Source organism: Schistocerca americana, chromosome 1 (assembly GCF_021461395.2).
Source record: "Schistocerca americana isolate TAMUIC-IGC-003095 chromosome 1, iqSchAmer2.1, whole genome shotgun sequence".
NCBI lineage: Eukaryota > Metazoa > Arthropoda > Insecta > Orthoptera > Acrididae > Schistocerca > Schistocerca americana.
In genome coordinates, this window is record NC_060119.1 from 1,177,869,190 (window position 1) to 1,177,888,865 (window position 19,676).

General features: G+C 45.9%; 1 protein-coding gene across 1 annotated transcript in view; it reads left to right on the forward strand.

The window, feature by feature from the left end:
- Positions 1-19,676, forward strand: part of LOC124597889 — a 266,067-nt gene that overhangs the window by 141,182 nt on the left and 105,209 nt on the right. The window contains exon 4 of the mRNA XM_047135967.1: positions 12,239-12,535. Within this exon, the coding sequence (XP_046991923.1) occupies positions 12,239-12,535 (297 nt within the window). The remainder of the gene's footprint in view (positions 1-12,238; positions 12,536-19,676) is intronic.

Below are 19,676 nucleotides of genomic sequence, written 5' to 3' on the forward strand. Positions count from 1 at the left end.
CATGGACACAGGCAACAGAGCATGCACAATGTCGGCACTAGTACAGTGTATATCCACCTTTCGCAGCAATGCAGGCTGCTATTCTCCCATGGAGACGATCGCAGAGATGCTGGATGTAGTCCTGTGAAACGGCTTGCCATGCCATTTCCACCTGGCGCCTCAGTTGGACCAGCGTTCGTGCTGGACGTGCAGACCGCGTGAGACGATGCTTCATCCAGTCCCAAACATGCTCAATGGGGGACAGATCCGGAGATCTTGCTGGCCAGGGTAATTGACTTACACCTTCTAGAGCACGTTGGGTGGCACGGGATACATGCGGACGTGCATTGTCCTGTTGGAACAGCAAGTTCCCTTGCCGGTCTAGGAATGGTAGAACGATGGGTTCGATGACGGTTTGGATGTACCGTGCACTATTCAGTGTCCCCTCGACGATCACCAGTGGTGTACGGCCAGTGTAGGAGATCGCTCCCCACACCATGATGCCGGGTGTTGGCCCTGTGTGCCTCGGTCGTATGCAGTCCTGATTGTGGCGCTCACCTGCACGGCGCCAAACACGCATACGACCATCATTGGCACCAAGGCAGAAGCGACTCTCATCACTGAAGACGACACGTCTCCATTCGTCCTTCCATTCACGCCTGTCGCGACACCACTGGAGGCGGGCTGCACGATGTTGGGGCGTGAGCGGAAGACGGCCTAACGGTGTGCGGGACCGTAGCCCAGCTTCATGGAGACGGTTGCGAATGGTCCTCGCCGATACCCCAGGAGCAACAGTGTCCCTAATTTGCTGGGAAGTGGCGGTGCGGTCCCCTACGGCACTGCGTAGGATCCTACGGTCTTGGCGTGCATCCGTGCGTCGCTGCGGTCCGGTCCCAGGTCGACGGGCACGTGCACCTTCCGCCGACCACTGGCGACAACATCGATGTACTGTGGAGACCTCACGCCCCACGTGTTGAGCAATTCGGCGGTACGTCTACCCTGCCTCCCGCATGCCCACTATGCGCCCTCGCTCAAAGTCCGTCAACTGCACATACGGTTCACGTCCACGCTGTCGCGGCATGCTACCAGTGTTAAAGACTGCGATGGAGCTCCGTATGCCACGGCAAACTGGCTGACACTGACGGCGGCGGTGCACAAATGCTGCGCAGCTAGCGCCATTCGACGGCCAACACCGCGGTTCCTGGTGTGTCCGCTGTGCCGTGCGTGTGATCATTGCTTGTACAGCCCTCTCGCAGTGTCCGGAGCAAGTATGGTGGGTCTGACACACCGGTGTCAATGTGTTCTTTTTTCCATTTCCAGGAGTGTATATTGTGAATAGCAACGCTGCTACCACACTCTCCTGCAGCACACCTGAAATCACTCTTACTTCGGATGACTTCTCTCCATTGAGAATGACATGCTGCGTTCTGTTATCTAGGAACTCTTCAATCCAATCACACAATTGGTCCGATGGTCCATATGCTCTTACTTTGTTCATTAAACGACTGTGGGGAACTGTATCGAACGCCTTTCGGAAGTCAAGAAACACAGCATCTACCTGTGAACCCATGTCTATGGCCGTCTGAGTCTCGTGGACGAATAGCGCGAGCTGGGTTTCACACGATCGTCTTTTTCGAAACCCATGCTGATTCCTACAGAGTAGATTTCTAGTCTCCAGAAAAGTCATTATACTCGAACATAATACGTGTTCCAAAATTCTACAACTGATAGACGTTAGAGATATAGGTCTGTAGTTCTTCACATCTGTTCGACGTTCCTTCTTGAAAACGGGGATGACTTGTGCCCTGTTCCAATCCTTTGGAACGCTACGCTCTTCTAGAGACCTACGGTACACCGCTGCAAGAAGGAGGGCAAGTTCCTTCGCGTGCTCTGTGTAAAATCGGACTGGTATATTAATTATATTAATTTTATTTACTCGTGGTGAGAACTAAACCTTTAAGTCTGTCTCACTACTGAAGGCACAGAGGACGTTTTTTGCTAAGATCTGCCAGGTGTGGCACAGTCTGCGTGGAGGTGGCGTATTTTCAGCATTCAACTTTGTGCCAGTGACGACTGAGACACTGCAACTGGTGGAATGTACCGAGCCAAGAAGCAAATCGCAGCTGCCACGTGAACCGCAGGTAAAGTGAATAGTTATTGCGTGTCGAATTCTGAAATTCCCCTTCAAGTGGCCTCTTAAAGGCGATCCACGGCGTGACGATTGATCAGGTTTGTATTTATTTCACAGCTACAGTACAAATAAAAGCATTGCTATTAACAACACCCACAAGCAGTCGGGCAGTTGCTCCATTTGAAAGAGAAAAACGGGACGAGGAAACAGGTCTAAAGGCCGGCTCTGTAGTTTGAACAGTAAGTCGGCTACAGGGAAGAGTACATCAACTAGAATCGAGCAAGAACGTAGATTTTTGTTTTTCAAGAGTTTATAATTTCTAAACTCTTCCAGCGATGAAAACTGGGAGCCCTTGGCCACTAATATCGAAAACCAAAACCATCATCTTGTAAAATAAACACATTTTGAGTAATGAGACGGATACTGATTACAGCGATTATAAGAAAACTGATTTAGTTAAAGACAAATTTGAAAAACAGTACTTATAGCTTATAGCATACAGTTGTATTTTCTTCTTATATTCAAACAATTAATTAATAATAATGCTAATTTTGTCTGAAGTAAGTGAAGCGAAAAAGTCGACACCACGTAAACTCTGGTGTAATTCTAGTACAGACTGACATGTAACACATGTGGTAGCGATAAGTTTTAATACAGCACACGTTCATTGAAAACTCTGCGCTTGGCAGGCGAGCGATAACATACAAAATTTACCTGTGAATAATAATGAAACTGGCGTTTTTTGCGAAATGTTAAGAGGCATCAAAGCGTATGCACGGTTTGTGTTGTATACTTAGATGTATGGTTTTAGTAATGTATTTCTTGTGGCTCGCAGCTACAAATTGCCGGTTTTGTGAGGCCCGCGACCGTATTGGTCTCCAGCAATCTGTTTTATGCAGTCAACGAGGTAAAACATCTCTTAGTGAAAAAATTGTAGACGTGCAACCTATCAATCGCTTCTAAATGTATTTAATGTTTCTCGAGCGACAGTTTTAGGGGCTGTAAAATTTCGTAGTGTGATAGCGAACTTAAAGTTTTCTACTGTACATTTTTCCAACTCATCACTATGAACTGATTCAACACTTAGTATGTTCTTTCACGAGTTTGCGGATTTGTAATACTTTCCGAAGTGGTTTCAACAGACATCACAGATCATCCGGGTGGAAAGAACTTATTATTCAAACGAAATGTTGTGTGATAGTACTTAAATGTAGATTAAAAGGAAAAATATACATCTGTCATTGCAATTATAGTAAATACAAACGAGTGAGGTAAATAAATTTAGTGAACTGCAGCCACATGGCAATGAGGACGTTTATACTCCGCTAGCCGTATTGTGCCTTCTGTTAAGCAGCTTCCTAAAGTATCTAAACAGTAACTGGCCAAAGTAGCAAAGCAGAACTGTATACTTATACGGATATGGTGTCTGTTCTTTCTGACATATCCTTATAAGAATATAGTTCTGACAATACCGAACGTGACCTCCTTCTGTGCGGATGCACACATATTCCCCTAGCTCTTACGGGACTTCGTAAGAATGTCTTCCGCGAGTAATGAGTGTGTTCGGGTGGGACACCAAGAATGTAGTGTGTGGACATATAAGGTGAGAATGTGGGTCTCGCGGGAGGAAGCGTGCGCGAGATAGTCCCTGCAGTCGTACTATCCTCTCAGCCCTCGGTGGCTCACATGCATAGAGCGTCTGCCATGTAAGCAGGAGATTCCGTGTTCGAGTCCCGGTCGGGGCAGACATTTTCACCTGTCCCCGATGATATACACTACTGGCGATTAAAATTTCTACATCAAGAAGAAATGCAAATGATAAACGGATATTCATTGGACAAATATATTATACTAGACCTGACATGTGATTACATTTTCACGCAATTTGGGTGCATAGATCCTGAGAAATCAGTACCCAGAAAACCACCTCTGGCCGTAATAACGGCCTTGATACGCCTGGGCATTGAGTCAGAGCGTGTACAGGTACAGGTACAGGTACAGCTGCCCATACAGCTTCAACACGATACCACAGTCCATCAAGAGTAGTGACTGGCGTATTGTGACGAGCCAGTTGCTCGGCCACCTTGACCAGACGTTTTCAATTGCTGAGAGATCTGGAAAATGTGCTGGCCAGGGCAGCAGTCGAACATTTTCTGTATCCAGATAGGCCCGTACAGGACCTGCAACAGGCGGTCGTGCATTATCCTGGTGAAATTTAAGGTTTCGCAGGGAGCGAATGAAGGGTAGAGCCACGGGTCGTAGCACATCTGAAATGTAACGTCCACTGTTCAAAGTGCCGCCAATGCGAACAAGAGGTGACCGAGACGTGTAACCAATGGCACCCCATACCATCACGCCGGGTGATACGCCAGTATGGCGATGACGAATACGCGCTTCCAATGTGCGTTCACCGCGATGTCGCCAAACACGTGTGCGACCATCATGATGCTGTAAACAGAACCTGGATTCATCCGAAAAAATGACGTTTTGCCATTCGTGCATCCAGGTTTGTCATTGAGTACACCATTGCAGGCCCATCTGTCTGTGATGCAGCTTCAAGGGTAACCGCAGCCATGGTCTCCGAGAAGATAGTCCATTCTGCTGCAAACGTCGTCGAACTGTTCGTGCAGATGGTTGTTGTCTTGCAAACATCCCCATATGTTGACTGGGATCGAGACGTGGCTGCACGATCCATTTACAGCCATGCGGATAAGATGCCGGTCATCTCGATTGCTAATAATACGAGGCCGTTGGCATCCAGCACGGCGTTCCGTATTACCCTCCTGAACCCACCGATTCCATATTCAGCTAACAGTCATTGGATCTCGACCAACGCGAGCAGCAATGTCGCGATACGATAAACTGCAATCGCGATAGGCTACAATCCGACCTTCATCAAAGCCGGAAACGTGATGGCACGCATTTCTCCTCCTTACACGAGGTATCACAACAACGTTTCACCAGGCAACGCCGGCCAACTGCCGTTTGTGTATGAGTAATCGGTTGGAAACTTTGCTCATGTCAGCACGTTGTAGGTGTCACCACCGGTGCCAACTTTGTGTGAATGCTCTGAAAAGCTAATCATTTGCATATCACATCATCTTCTTCCTGTCGGTTAAATTTCGCGTCTGTCGCACGTCATCTTCGTGGTGTAGCAATTTTAATGGCCAGTAGTGTATATCAACGCCCGTCAGCAGCTGAAAGTATTAATATATAATGGTGAAGCGTCTTCCACGCTAGTAAAGCATTATTAGAATTTAATCATTTATGCACACTGTTTACAATTCATCGTCCTTCCGCACCAGCCTCATTCAGGTGCGTGTTGGATTCTAGCTGATGTCAGTCGAGAGCTCAAATCTGCATACGCGGGCAAGATGTTAGCAAACCCCGGGCCAGGATAGAACGCCGCCGAGCAGGAGCGGTTGTTGTCCAATGTGAAGTTGTTTCATGCTGGCTGCTGGAATATCCTTGGTCCCACTCCAAATTCTATGGTGACCGTGCATGACCCATCAGCAGTGTACCTGGTGTCCGTAGTGTGTAGTCGGTTGATCTGCTCCCTACTGGCTTGGTAGGTTTCAGCACCTCAGAGGCGCCTTGATGTTGAGGAGGAATGCGAACCCCAAGGGGCCCTGCTGCTGGCTTCCACGTTGAAGTTCTGTGCCGGCAGCACCCTGAGATATGGTGTTGTCAGAAGACGGTAAGTTTTCCATCAGTAGATGATAGTTGGCGAGCAGCAGGAAGTTGATCAGGTGACCATCATCTTGAGTACATTTCCAGTTAGTTCAAAGCCCGTGCTGTAGCACCTGGGATATAGATTCACAACAGTATCATAACCATGGAATCAAGTGCTATCACTGTGAATGCCATCGATCCCAACACATCATGAAAACTTGAACGCTGGAGTATATAAAGGGAGGTAGTGTGAGGCTATGACGTGGTTTGTAATGACCGCAAGTGTCCACCTTATTCTGCTATCTTCAAGCTGTTAATCCTCACCTATGTGTAAAGTGTGCTAACCACTAATAATAACTTCCTGCCATATTAAAACTGTGTGCCGGACTGAAACTCGAACTCAGGACCTTTGCCTTTCGCGGTCGAGTGCTCTACCAACTGAGCTACCCAAGCACAACTCACGCCCCGTCCTCACAGCTTCACTTCTGCCAGTACCTCCTGGAAACCACTAATAACATTGGCTTTACCATTTCACTGTTGTTTTAGAGTTGTGATTCCTTACCTATTCCTTCATTATTGCTTTAGTTAATACTGTGATGAGTTGTGTTGTCGTGTGTCCAACTGAGTAGCAGTAATACAAAATAAACAGCATGCTAGGTGAGAAAAAAATTTATGATATGTGCAAGAAAATGCTCCAGATTCCGAGTTAGCAGCACAATCCCACAATGCCAGTTGTCTGTGAGATAATTAGGGAGTGAATAGATGTTAGCAGGGATCTGATACAACTCCAGTGTTTAGTGCTCTGAACAAGTCACTAGGTTGTGATAACACTTGTATCCAATAATAGAATGATGCAATGAAAGTTTGTTTTATTATTGTTTCATTTAACACTGATTCAGCTCATATAATACAGGTTTGTTTTATCATTGTTTGGTTAAACTAAGATACAACTGTGATTTTCCTCATACATGGTTACGATCTGTTGTGTACATAGTTCCGCGTAGGCAGCGTGTACACAACTTTCCCACTAGAGCGCGCCCCGCTAAGCACAACAGCGCAGGCGCAGCGCTCGTCCGCCTCCGCACTACGAGATGGCGCTGCCATAGAATCGGACCAAATTCTGCTTCCGCCTGCGACCATAGATACTAGTAGACTGGCCTTGCTGTGCAGAAGCTATAGGGCTGGTGTGGCTCCAACATAAACCACGTGACTGTTGGCAAAACGTGGCGGGATTTCAAATGAGCGGTCTGCCATCCTGTGTTTGTATCGTATTTTACCCACATTTCTGAATTGACTGCCAAACGCTTCCAACAAAAATTACTTTTTTATTTGCGAAAAATTATGTCAGAACTACATCTGACCTGAATTTGTTCACAGTACCATTTATAAAATCTAAAAAATATATCGAAGGCCCTCTGGTGGGCAGCAGGACTAAATTACTATAAACTATCAGTTAAAGTAAAATGTCGAAAAAATTCTTTTAAACAGCAAGAGTGGGCTCGTGTCAAAACTTTAAATATTGGATTCGCCGCGTTTTGATCTCTAGTCAGTCACTTATAAAAGAAAATGGGATTTGGGAATTATGTCAACTATAGGTCCCAAAATTGTCGACTATAGGAGCAGGTCTGTTTTAGAGTATCAATTTTAGGTGCACTTCAAAGGTTCAGTTCCTACTATTTTTACAAAAGTTTAAATTATCAGTTTAAAAAAAAAAGATATTTTAGATGAAAGGTGACACTCTGAAGTCCCGGGTTCGATTCCCGGCGGGGTCAGGGATTTTCTCTGCTTCGTGATGGCTGAGTGTTGTGTGCTGTCCTTAGGTTAGTTAGGTTTAATTAGTTCTAAGTTCTAGGGGACTGATGACCATAGATGTTAAGTCCCATAGTGCTCAGAGCCATTTGAACCATTGAACACTCTGAAGTTTCAGAAAATAATTTTGGAACCTACATTTATTTAATAGTATTAGAAGGTAGAAAAAAATGCTCTTCATGTGTCGACTAAAGGTGCTCTTACCTTACTATAATCTCACTTGTATATACAAAAAGGCGTGTATGTGCAGATGGCTTAAAGTTTTTCCGTTTCAGGGCCTGTATCCAAAGCCGTCTTCGGTTTTCATCCTTAGGGAACCTACGAGTAGGAACGAGAAACACTTATACTTACTTCTGTAACCGAATTATCACAGATACTTTCCAAAATGTAATGCCACTTTCAACACTTTAATTTACGTGATACTCTATTTCAAGTGTAAAAAACATATAAAAGTCACTTCAGCAGATTTCAATAAACGTATCTGCATTATCAGAAAAACACACGTGAAATGTAATGCCATTTCCCCCGACAAAACGCTGAGTACAGCCATAAGCGCAACACGAAACAACCATATTTTGCCAACATTCACGTGACTTTAGCCCAGAGATGTTGGAGCCACGAAAATGACGTCAGGGCCAGTCTATTATATTTATGGTCGAAGGCTTCCGCCGATCCGCGTATTAATAGGTAACGCAGCCAATGAGATTGCTGCTAACGTAGAACCATTTCTCCTCGCGGATCACACTCGCGCAGTGATACATGAACGCGCGAGGTATTATAACGAGTGACAGACCTCCAATTAGTCAGTCTGCATTAGTCTGTACAAGTCTGTACGAGTTCTACATTTGTCTGCACCAGTCTATAGTCAAGTTTCAGTGTGCACCTAATAATATTACCGTATTCCTGTACATAGCCATGAAGATAAATGTATGGACACTTCTGTCAAGTATCCGAGATATATGTGAGAATAAAATTAACGTACCAGTACCCAAGGAACTTCAGACTGTCAATTGGAAATAGCATCCAGAACAAAGTTAAGTAACTTTTATGCTTGTCATTATTTTAATAAATGTGGGTGCAAATTAATCAGGTTCTGTTTAAAGTTGGTCACCGTCAATCTGCTACTCTAAGCGTCCAAGTGGCACTTCTGTCGTCTGACCTAACAGCAGAAGATAAACACGCCACGATAAGACCACGAGACATATTGACAACACTCACCTACTTCGTTAGAGCGACAAGTTAAATAATCTGATGGTGTGTGTACTGAAGGTCTTACAGTACACACACCACACCATCACAATATAAAGACAGTTATTCTCCACAGGTATACAAAGTATGCTATGCTTCTGCTCTTGTTACGAGGGTTAACTGCTCTGTCAGTTCCTCACGGCATCCTGTTTTGTAAGAGATAGAGCTTCTTATACCATGTCCTGCGAGCTAACGAACGTGCTTCTCTCGCTTCCTTTGGTTTTCTTTCACAGTCTTCTTTCAGCTGACTGCCTATTCTCACTCGGCGTACGGTGTCGTAATGTGTTGAGGCCCTGACTCACTCGTGACATACTGGCTCGCTTCCTACGGCTGCCTCTGTCTCTGGCATGTCTTCATTTTGCCTTTTTTCCTAATTTCTTACCCCTTAGTGATCTGTGTCATAGCAGTATAAACGTGACTTATCCTGGTGATGAGAAATTTACTGCCCGGTACGCTTACAAGGGAGCCTCCCCATCGCACGCCCCTCAGATCAATCGAGAAAACAGGAAGAAGTTGTGTGGAACTATGAAAAAAATAAGCAAAATATACAAACTGAGTAGTCCATGCGCAAGATAGGCAACATCAAGGATAACGGGAGCTCAGGAGCGCCGAGGTCCCGTGGTTAGCGTGAGCAGCTGCGGAACGAGAGGTCCTTGATTCAAGTCTTCCCTCGAGTGAAAAGTTTAATTTTTTATATTCAGACGTGATCGTGTGTCAATTATCAAAGTTCAGGCACTCACACATAATCAACTTCGCTCTCGAAAATTCCAGGACATGTTCAGATTTGCTTGGAAATATGCAGGATTTGACGGTCTACACACGGAAAAATTTGAAAACATTAAAAAAATATGTTTTGGCAGAGCACAGGGAAAATTGTGCGACTGTGAAACTATTGCATTCATTTGTTGCAGTTTATGTAACAAACTCTTATGTTTTCATTCACTTTTTTGGGAGTGATTATCACATCCACTAGAAAACCTAAATCTGGCAAGGTAGAAGAATCTTTTTACCCATTCGCCAAGTGTACAAGTTAGGTGGGTCGACAACATATTCCAGTCATGTGACGCACATGCCGTCACCAGTGTCGTATAGAATATATCAGACGTGTTTTGCTGTGGAAGAATCGGCTGACCTATGACCTTGCGATCAAATGTTTTCGGTTCCCATTGGAGAGGCACGTCCTTTCGTCTACTAATCGAACGGTTTTACTGTGCGGTCGCAAAACACAGACACTAAACTTATTACAGTGAACAGAGACGTCAATGAATGAACGGACAGATCGTAACTTTGCGAAAATAAAGAAAGTCTAACATTCTACATGGTGTCTGTTTGTTCTAAGTCGTGTCTCCCTACCACTTTCGCGCAACGACGCTCTGAGCGTGTTTTTTAGGGAATTGACTAGTTTGAACCTGGGACCTGTTGCTGGTAAGGAGACGCCAGACCACACATGACACGTAGAGTTCAGAAGAGTTCAGTGAGGCTAGGGATGATATAATCAAATACTTAATGATTTCAGCGTCAGCTCCACTGCACTCCCTGTAAAAGAATCTTAATACTAACTAAATTTAGTGGAAGGGGTTCAAGGCTTTCTTATTTTTAGTTAGCTGGTAAAATAATGTCGAAAAAGCAGTTAAGTTTACCATTGGAAATTTTATTCAACTCACAAAACATTGTTTATAAATTGCACTATTGATAAAAGGAAATATTTTAATACAGGATGATAAAAACCAACTGCGTTCAACAAAAATGTGAACGAATATTCCCTGAATGGGTTTCCAAGTTCTGTAATGGATCGACGGATGTCCTATGCCATATCATATCTATCATCTAGATTTATGTTAAGTTTCATAAAAGAGAAAACTATCAAAATGGTCTACAGTGACCCTCAGTTATCTTTAATTACTTATTTAACTTGTCATAAATTACAATGGCTGATGTGGCTACTCAATAATTATATAACAGAAAAATCATCGTCTGCAGCTCGTGGTCGAGCGGTAGCGTTCTCGCTTCCCGCGCCCGGGTTCCCGGGTTCGATTCCCAGCGAGGTTAGGGATTTTTTCTGCCACGTGATGACTGGGTGTTGTGTGATATCCTTAGGGTGGTTAGGTTTAAGTAGTTCTAAGTTCTAGGGGACTGATGACCTTAGATGTTAAATCCCATAGTGCTCAGAGCCATTTTTGAAAAATCATCGCGTTTCAGATTTTAACTTATGTAGCAAATGTGAATACCATGAGCTTTAATTGACGATCGACACTAGTATTACGCAAAAAGGGGGTGTAACAGATGAGACTTCTGCAGTTCTGAGTGAAGCTTTATGTGCTGTTATGCGGCATCGCGTGCGTTCATTACCCTGTCGTTGGTTAGGCAGCGTCGGGGGCTGGCGGAAGCGCAGCTCCATACAGCTCGCCGTCTCGAAAGCAACTCTCTCCTAACTTCTCCTTACTACAATTCACCGAAGTTGGTTTAAAAAAAAACTATCTGGCTGTGTTTTCATCTGACCAATCAGGGTCTCAATGTTAACCTTAAGCTCCGCCTACAACATTCTATCTGTCCAATGAGAAACGTTACACCTTTCGTGGTGGGGCAATGTTTTTAACGTTTGCAACGTAGCAGAGACGCGAAAAAGTCTCACGCTAAAATTTGCAGCTGTTGTGGCCCTTTTAGTGTTATCGTAAGATCTATACTGTTCTTGTGGAGGGCTCTATCTTTTAACATGTGCTGGGGGGTGGTTCTGGCGGTCAGCTGGCGACGTGGGTGTCCGTCCCTTATCATAGGGCCTTCTAGGTTAAGACGGTTCTGCTCTCGGTTTCTGTTCTCGTTTCTTCCCTCGGAACTGTGTCTGTTTCACGGTGGGTAGGTATGACATGCATTTAGGTATTCTTGTGTTAGTCTGTGGTATTCCATTTGCTCACTCGTTGATCGTATTACTATGGTTAATTTAATGTCACGATTTATTCGGAGCTATGTGACATACTGCTGGATTTTCTTATCATGTCAGGGTTTTCATAGAAGGTGTTGGATTTGCCTGACACCGTACAAAAGAAAACTTTTCACTCGAGGTAAGACTTGAACCAGGGACCTCTCGTTCCCCAGCGGCTCACGCTAACCACGGTACCACGGCGCTCCTAATATTGACTATCATTGCTGTTGCCTATCGTGCTCATGGACTACTCAGTTTGTATATTTTGCTTATATTTTTTTCATAGTTCCAGACAACTTCTTCCTGTTTTCTCGATCGATCTGTGTTCAGTGTTTCAAGGCCTATCCGCTGTGCCAACTTATAACTAAATCTGAGGGGGGGGTGCGATGGGGAGGTCCTCTTGTTGGAAGCACTCGCTTTGCTCTGCCCGTGTCGCGCCTCGGCAGACGGGCTGGGCTGGTACCCGCGGCTGCCGGCAGGTGGCGCTGTGGACGGTGTGCGGGCTGCACTGCGACCGGTACTGCGCGATCGCGGCGCCGCTGCACTACGGCGCGCTGGTGAGCGCGCGGCGAGTCGCGGCCGGGCTGGCGGCTGCGTGGGCGGCGTCGCTGGCGCTGGCGCTGCCGCCGCTCTTCCTGGCGGCGCCCGCCTACCGCTACAGCGCCGCGCAGGCCGGCTGCGCGCCCGACGGCGGCGCCGCCCTCTGGTACTCGGCAGCCTACGCCGTGCTCGCCCTGCTGCTGCCCACCGCCGTCATTCTCGCCTGCAACGTCAAGGTATGACGCACACCAGTGTAGTGTAACGACGCGTATTACTCAATGGTTTTTTAAAAAAAACTTCCTGGCAGATTAAAACTGTGTGCCGAATCGAGACTCGAACTCTGGACCTTTGCCTTTCGCGGGCAAGTGCTCTACCAACTGAGCTACCCAAGCACGACTCACGCTCCGTCCTCACAGCTTTACTTCTGCCGGTACCTCGCCTCCTACCTTCCAAACTTTACAGAAGCTCTTCTGCGAACCTTGCAGAGTGAAATTTTCATTCTAGAAACATTCCCCAGGCTGTGGCTAAGCCATGTCTCCGCAATATCCGTTCTTTCAGGAGTGCTAATTCTGCAAGGTTCGCAGGAGAACTTCTGTGAAGTTTGGAAGGTAGGAGGCGAGGTACTGGCAGAAGTAAAACTGTGAGGACGGGGCGTGAGTCGTGCTTGGGTAGCTCAGTTGTTAGAGCACTTGCCCGCGAAAGGCAAAGGTCCCGATTTCGAGTCTCGGTCCGGCACACAGTTTTAATCTGCCAAGAAGTTTCATATCAGCGCACACTCCAGTGTAGAGTGAAAATTTCATTCTAGAATCAATTATTTTTGTTTGAATATGACCATGTGCAGACTTCCTCACCTACGTCGTTTACAAATCACTTCAAAAAAAAATTATTTAAATTCTTTTAAAGTTCTCTATAAAAGATTCTTGAACTAAACTGTAATTAAAAACCTTCAGTTGAGTCGTTTGTGCAAAATTAATTCACTCAGTCCAACTGGTTTGTGCCAACTTTTGAAATTTAGATGTCGTTTGTTTCTTCTAGGAAATTATATTCTTGCAAGTTATCTTATTTCTCCCCATATTAAAATCAGACTGTAAAACCTTTAAGATCCAGTGAAATTTTTTTAAGTGCTTTATCTGAAAGCTACCTTGCGCAGTTAAACAGAGAATCGACTCGTGGCGATAACATATTAGACCTTCTGGTGACAAACAGACCCAACTATTTGAAACGGTTAACGCAGAACAGGGAATCAGCGATCATAAAGCGGTTACTGCATCGATGATTACAGCCGTTAATAGATTTTTCTGTTTAGCAAAAGCGACAAAAAGCAGAATTCAGAGTACCTGGTGGCTCAACAAAAAGTTTTGTCTCAAGTACAGATAGTGTTGAGCATCAGTGGACAAAGTTCAAAACCATCGTACAATATGCGTTAGGTGAGTATGTGCCAAGCAAGATCGTAAGAGATGGAAAAGAGCCACCGTGGTACAACAACCGAGTTAGGAAACTGCTGCGGAAGCAAAGGGAACTTCACAGCAAACATAAACATAGCCAAAGCCTTGCAGACAAACAAAAATTACGCGAAGCGAAATGTAGTGTGAGGAGGGCTATGCGAGAGGCGTTCAATGAATTCGAAAGTAAAATTCTATGTACTGACTTGGCAGAAATTCCTAAGAAATTTTGGTCTTATGTGAAAGCGGTAGGTGGATCAAAACAAAATGTTCAGACACACTGTGACCAAAATGGTAAAGAAACAGAGGATGACAGACTAAAGGCCTAAATACTAAATGTCTTTTTCAAAGCTGTTTCACAGAGGAAGACTGCACTGTAGTTCTTTCTCTAGATTATCGTACAGATGACAAAATGGTAGATATCGAAATAGACGACAGAGGGATAGAGAAACAATTAAAATCGCTCAAAAGAGGAAAGGCCGCTGGACCTGATGGGATACCAGTTCGATTTTACACAGAGTACGCGAAGGAACTTGCCCCCCCCTTCTTGCATCGGTGTACCGTAGTTGTCTAGAAGAGCGTACCGTTCCAAAGGATTGGAAAAGGGTACACGGCATCCCCGTTTTCAAGAAGGGACGTCGAACAGATGTGCCTAACTATAGACCTACATCTCAAACGTCTATCAGTTGTAGAATTTTGGAACACGTATTATGTTCGAGTATAATGACTTTTCTGGAGACTAGAAATCTACTCTGTAGGAATCAGCATGGGTTTCGAAAAAGACGGTCCTGTGAAACCCAGGTCGCGCTATTCGTCCACGAGACTCAGAGGGCCATACACACGGGTTCACAGGTAGATGCCGTGTTTCTTGACTTCCGAAAGGCGTTCGATACAGTTCCCCACAGTCGTTTAACGAACAAAGTAAGAGCATATGGACTATCAGACCAATTGTGTGATTGGATTGAAGAGTTCCTAGATAATAGAACGCAGCATGTCATTCTCAATGGAGAGAAGTCTTCCGAAGTACGAGTGATTTCAGGTGTGCCGCAGGGGAGTGTCATAGGACCGTTGCTATTCACAATCTATATAAGTGACCTTGTGGATGACATCGGAAGTTCACTGAGGCTTTCTGCAGATGATGCTGTGGTGTATCGAGAGGTTGTAACAATGGAAAATTGTACTGAAATGCAGCAGGATCTGCAGTAAATTGACGCATGGTGCAGGGAATGGCAATTGAATCTCAATGCAGACAAGTGTAATGTGCTGCGAATACATAGAAAGATAGATCCCTTATCATTTAGCTACAAAATAGCAGGTCAGTAACTGGAAGCAGATAATTCCATAAATTATCTGGGAGTACGCGTTAGGAGTGATTTAAAATGGAATGATCATATAAAGTTGATCGTCGGTAAAGCAGATGCCAGACTGAGATTCATTGGAGCAATCCTAAGGAAATTCAATCTGAAAACGAAGTAGGTTACAGTACGCTTGTTCGCCCAGTGCTTGAATACTGCTCAGCAGTGTGGGATCCATACCAGATAGGGTTGATAGAAGAGATAGAGAAGATCCAACGGAGAGCAGCGCGCTTCGTTACAGGATCATTTAGTAATCGCGAAAGCGTTACGGAGATGATAGATAAACTCCAGTGGAAGACTCTGCAGGAGAGACCCTCAGTAGCTCGGTCCGGGCTTTTGTTAGAGTTACGAGAACATACCTTCACCAAAGAGTCAAGTAGTATATTGCTCCCTCCTACGTATGTGTCGCGAAGAGACCATGAGGATAATATCAGAGAGATTAGAGCCCACACAGAAGCATACCGACAATCATTCTTTCCACGAACAATACGAGACTGAAATAGAAGGGAGAACCGATAGAGGTACTTAAGGTACCCTCCGCCACACACCGTCAGGTGGCTTGCGGAGTAAGGATGTAGATGTAGATGTAGAAGATTCAAAAAATCGATATCATACTCTTCTGAAAATTAATACCTTGGAAAAATTCTGTAATAATTCTTCCTCAATATAATTCTTCATAAATAATTCTCGAACACGTATTTAAGCTTTAGAGCATACACTGTTTTATTGTCTTCGTATATGCTACATTCAGATGTGAACATCAGACTCGACAAAACAGAACTGAACAAAATACAACATGAACTAAACATTCTGTGACGTCATTACAAAGGAAAATTTCAAATTTTTATTTATTTGAATGTTGGAGGTTCGACGCAACAACCCGGTCACAGCATCTTCTGCTGCTCTCTGGCCGTTGACCCGCGACTTCCAGTGGGCAGCAATTTTCTTTCTGGTTCCGGCAGTGAAGATGCTGTTTCCGCGAGTTGCGATGCTCTCTCCAAACATGAAAGATACAAAACAAAAATACAAAACTTTAAATATTTTACAAACATAACAAAATAAGTTCTATAAACATACGTAACTACTTTATTAATTATTACTGAAGCATATTTATTTGTTAGACCTTATTTTGGTCGTATGTATAGGTGGCGCACAGATTTATCTATTAGTCTGTTATCTCATACAAAGCTACACATTGATCTTGCCAAAAGCCGAGAAGCGATTCTTCTTGGTGTTTCAGCTCACTGGGGCACTCTGGGCGTGAGGTCAGTCGCTTGACGGCGCGTTTCGGCGCGGGCCCGCCCGTTGCCGGCGCGCCATAAGGCACGTAAGCTCGCACTGGGGCGTATCGCTTCCAGTCGAGCGTGCTGCGGCAGTCCTCACTCGGGGAAGTGAAGCGTCTCTCATAGCCTCTCCTTCGCAAGTGGCTCTTTCCGCCTTCCCGTGGTGCCAGATGTTAAGCTCGGCATTTCGCCTTGCGACAAAAGGGAGAGCTGCGACCCAACCCGATGCGAAAGCGAAGGGTGCGTGGCACAGGGGGAGCTGTGTCGAGGGACCGAACATCAGTCCCTTCTGTTCGCAGGGTACAGACCAGCACGTGCTCTGCATGCCGGCGATCTCGTTTGTCGGCGTGGGATCGCGGCGCGAGTCGGCAAGGGCGCTTCGCCGCGCCCCTGGGTAACCAGGGCGTGTTCTGCCAAACCCAGGAGGTGGTGACATCGCCTGGGCCAGGTTAGATGGGTCCAGACCGCCGAACGTCTGGGGGACCGGCCCGCCACCTGAGTAGGAGTGGGTCCTTGGCCAAGAGGTGGAAACTCGGGCAAGTAGGCGGCGAAGGGCGAGGGGTGCATCCGCCTCTGCGGAGTGCGGGGTGCACTTGCCGAGGAGCGTCGCGTGAAATCGTCGATGACGGGGACACCGAGGAGGACCAGTGCACTGGCGACGGTGCGCTGAACCTGGCAGCTCGGAAATGCCGTTGACCTAGGGGCGAGGTCGGTGGGCGAGCTGCAGAAGTCCCTCCCCCCCCCCCCCCCCCTCCCATGACAGAGGAGCCGGTCCGGGGCAAGAGACGGGCTCCCACCTTTTTTCATCACTCGTTCAATCATGGCTACAAACGAAACGAGTGATTCGTGTGCGCCTCAACGGGCTTCCGCTGCGCCTGATCCCTCTCCCCAGGACGAGCAGGGACAGGCAGAGAATGAGTCAGTAATGCAAAGATATACTAGAATCACGTCGCTCATGGAGCAACAAATTAAAAATGGCAAGATAAGCCAAGCTGGACTTGCCATCATTAAGAATGAGCTGGCAGCATGGGCTATTGCCCACGCTAAACTTGAAGGTAGGGTGGAAGAACTTGAAAAGGTGAATGACAGACTAAGGAGGCAAGCGGCAAAGACGTGGGCGGCCGTGGCCGCGCAAGCGCCCACTAAGCGCCCACAAAACACGACCAGAGACACTATCGACAAAATGACAAAAAGAACAGATACAGCTGTCTTCCTTAGGACACTGCCTGGGCAGGATACAAGTGTTAAGAAAATTCAAGAATTATTCACAAAATGTATAGACCCCGTAAAAGATAAAATCAGAATTAAAAAGGTAAAACCGATCAGAAATTCCGTTATAGTTGAAGTTGCCTCTGAGGAAGATAAAGACAAACTGCTGAATAACCAAAAACTGAACTCGGTGGTCAAATGCGAACCACCGAGGAAAAGAAATCCTCTCGTCATACTACGAGTATATGACTTTCCCACAATCATGACTAACGAAGAACTCCTAGTAACAATTAGACAACAAAACTTTGAGGAAATGAAGAAGAATTTAAGAACTGCTTTAAATTAAAATTTAAGACTGGGCCACGGGGTCGTGATGTTGTTCATCACGTCGCCGAGGTGTCAGCGCAAATGTGGAAGAACATAACAACAATGGGCAGATTATATGTTGGCTTTCACGCCATAAATACAAGAGATTATGTCGTGGTACCTCGTTGCCACAGCTGTGGTGACTTGTATCACGTCTTAAGGCTGTGCACCAGGGAGCCGGCGTGCACTAAGTGTGGAGATAACGGTCACAGCCGGAAAGACTGCAAGGCGGCGGCAGTTTGCATACCATGCAAGAATCTAGGGAAGAAGTTTTGCGGAGCCACAGGCAGGAATTGCCCGACATACAGAATGTTGGAGCAGAGATTAATCTCCAGAACTGACTATGGTTGAGCCCGGCATACCGAACAGGATGCCAAAGCGAAAGTCCCCGAGCAAAAGGAGGAGGGATGCCATGAGGGCAAACAGATTCAAGGATTTTTTGAGGTCGCTTTCGGGCACCACTAAAATTGAAACAAAAGACAAAGCTATACAGACTGAATTTCCAACAATGGACATTGGCATACAAACCAATCTCCCCCTCATGGCTGAAACTCTCTCCTCTGGAAGTCGGGGAACAAAGCTGGAACTACACCAACAACGGCAAGGGCATCCTGTGGCTGTGGCAACGCCTAAAGACAATCATACAAATAAACAACCCATTCAAGAAAATACAGTGACAAGCTCATGTACGAGCCCCACTGTACAAAGTTCACCAATAGTCAGACTGCCACCGGTCGATCCGGTTAGGGTGTACCCCAGCTTGGAGTACACTATGCAACTATCCAGACTAGAGCAGCCGGCTACCCTGACCACTGCCTTACGACATGTGGTCCGTGTAGGACATGAAGACGGCAGGAAGACGAGGTGAGAAATTTGATCTTAACGACATTTACGAACAATCAGCAATAGCACATGGACGAATTGCTTTCGACTGGAGTAAGATCTGGCCACATGACCGAATACATACGTACTTCCCTTAATGACAAAAATAACTGTTGGACAGCTTAACACTCATAACAGCAGACTCGTGATGCACGAGCTGCGAAGGGAGGTGGAGGAGAGGAGACTAGATGTACTCTGTCTACAGGAGCCATACTCCCTGGCTGGAAAAATAGCTTTTGCTGCCGCGAGCTGGCAAATAGTCAGCAGAGGGGATGACCCGAAGGCGGCGATTATAATCATAAACAAACTGTTGAGAGTCGCCACACTCTCACAATTCACAACCAGCCACTGTAACGTCGTGGAGCTTCAAACCCCTATGCGAACCATAATTCTCATAAACATGTATTTTCAGTATGGGGACAACATAGAACACTACATAGACCACCTAGCGAGAGTTACCACGGCGTTGCAGGGAAGAAAAGTTGTAATAACAGCTGACATTAAAGCCAAATCCCCCCTGTGGTACAGTGGCACAAGAGATGCTAACGGTGAAAAAGTCGAGGAACTTATAATGGCATCACAACTTGTGGTGGCAAACAGGCCTGGCAATCCTCCTACCTACGCTGCAGGAGGAGGACAGGGCACAAATATTGACGTCACCCTTGTAACTCCAAATACGGCTAACATTATTCAAAATTGGAGAGTCACAGAGAATGCCACCACAAGCGACCACAATTTGATATCTTTCACCTTGGGAGAAAGAGAGTGCCGCTGGGCCACGGGGTGGGAGGTGCAACTAAATTACAGAAGAGCCGACTGGGAACGCCTAGCGAGGGAGTG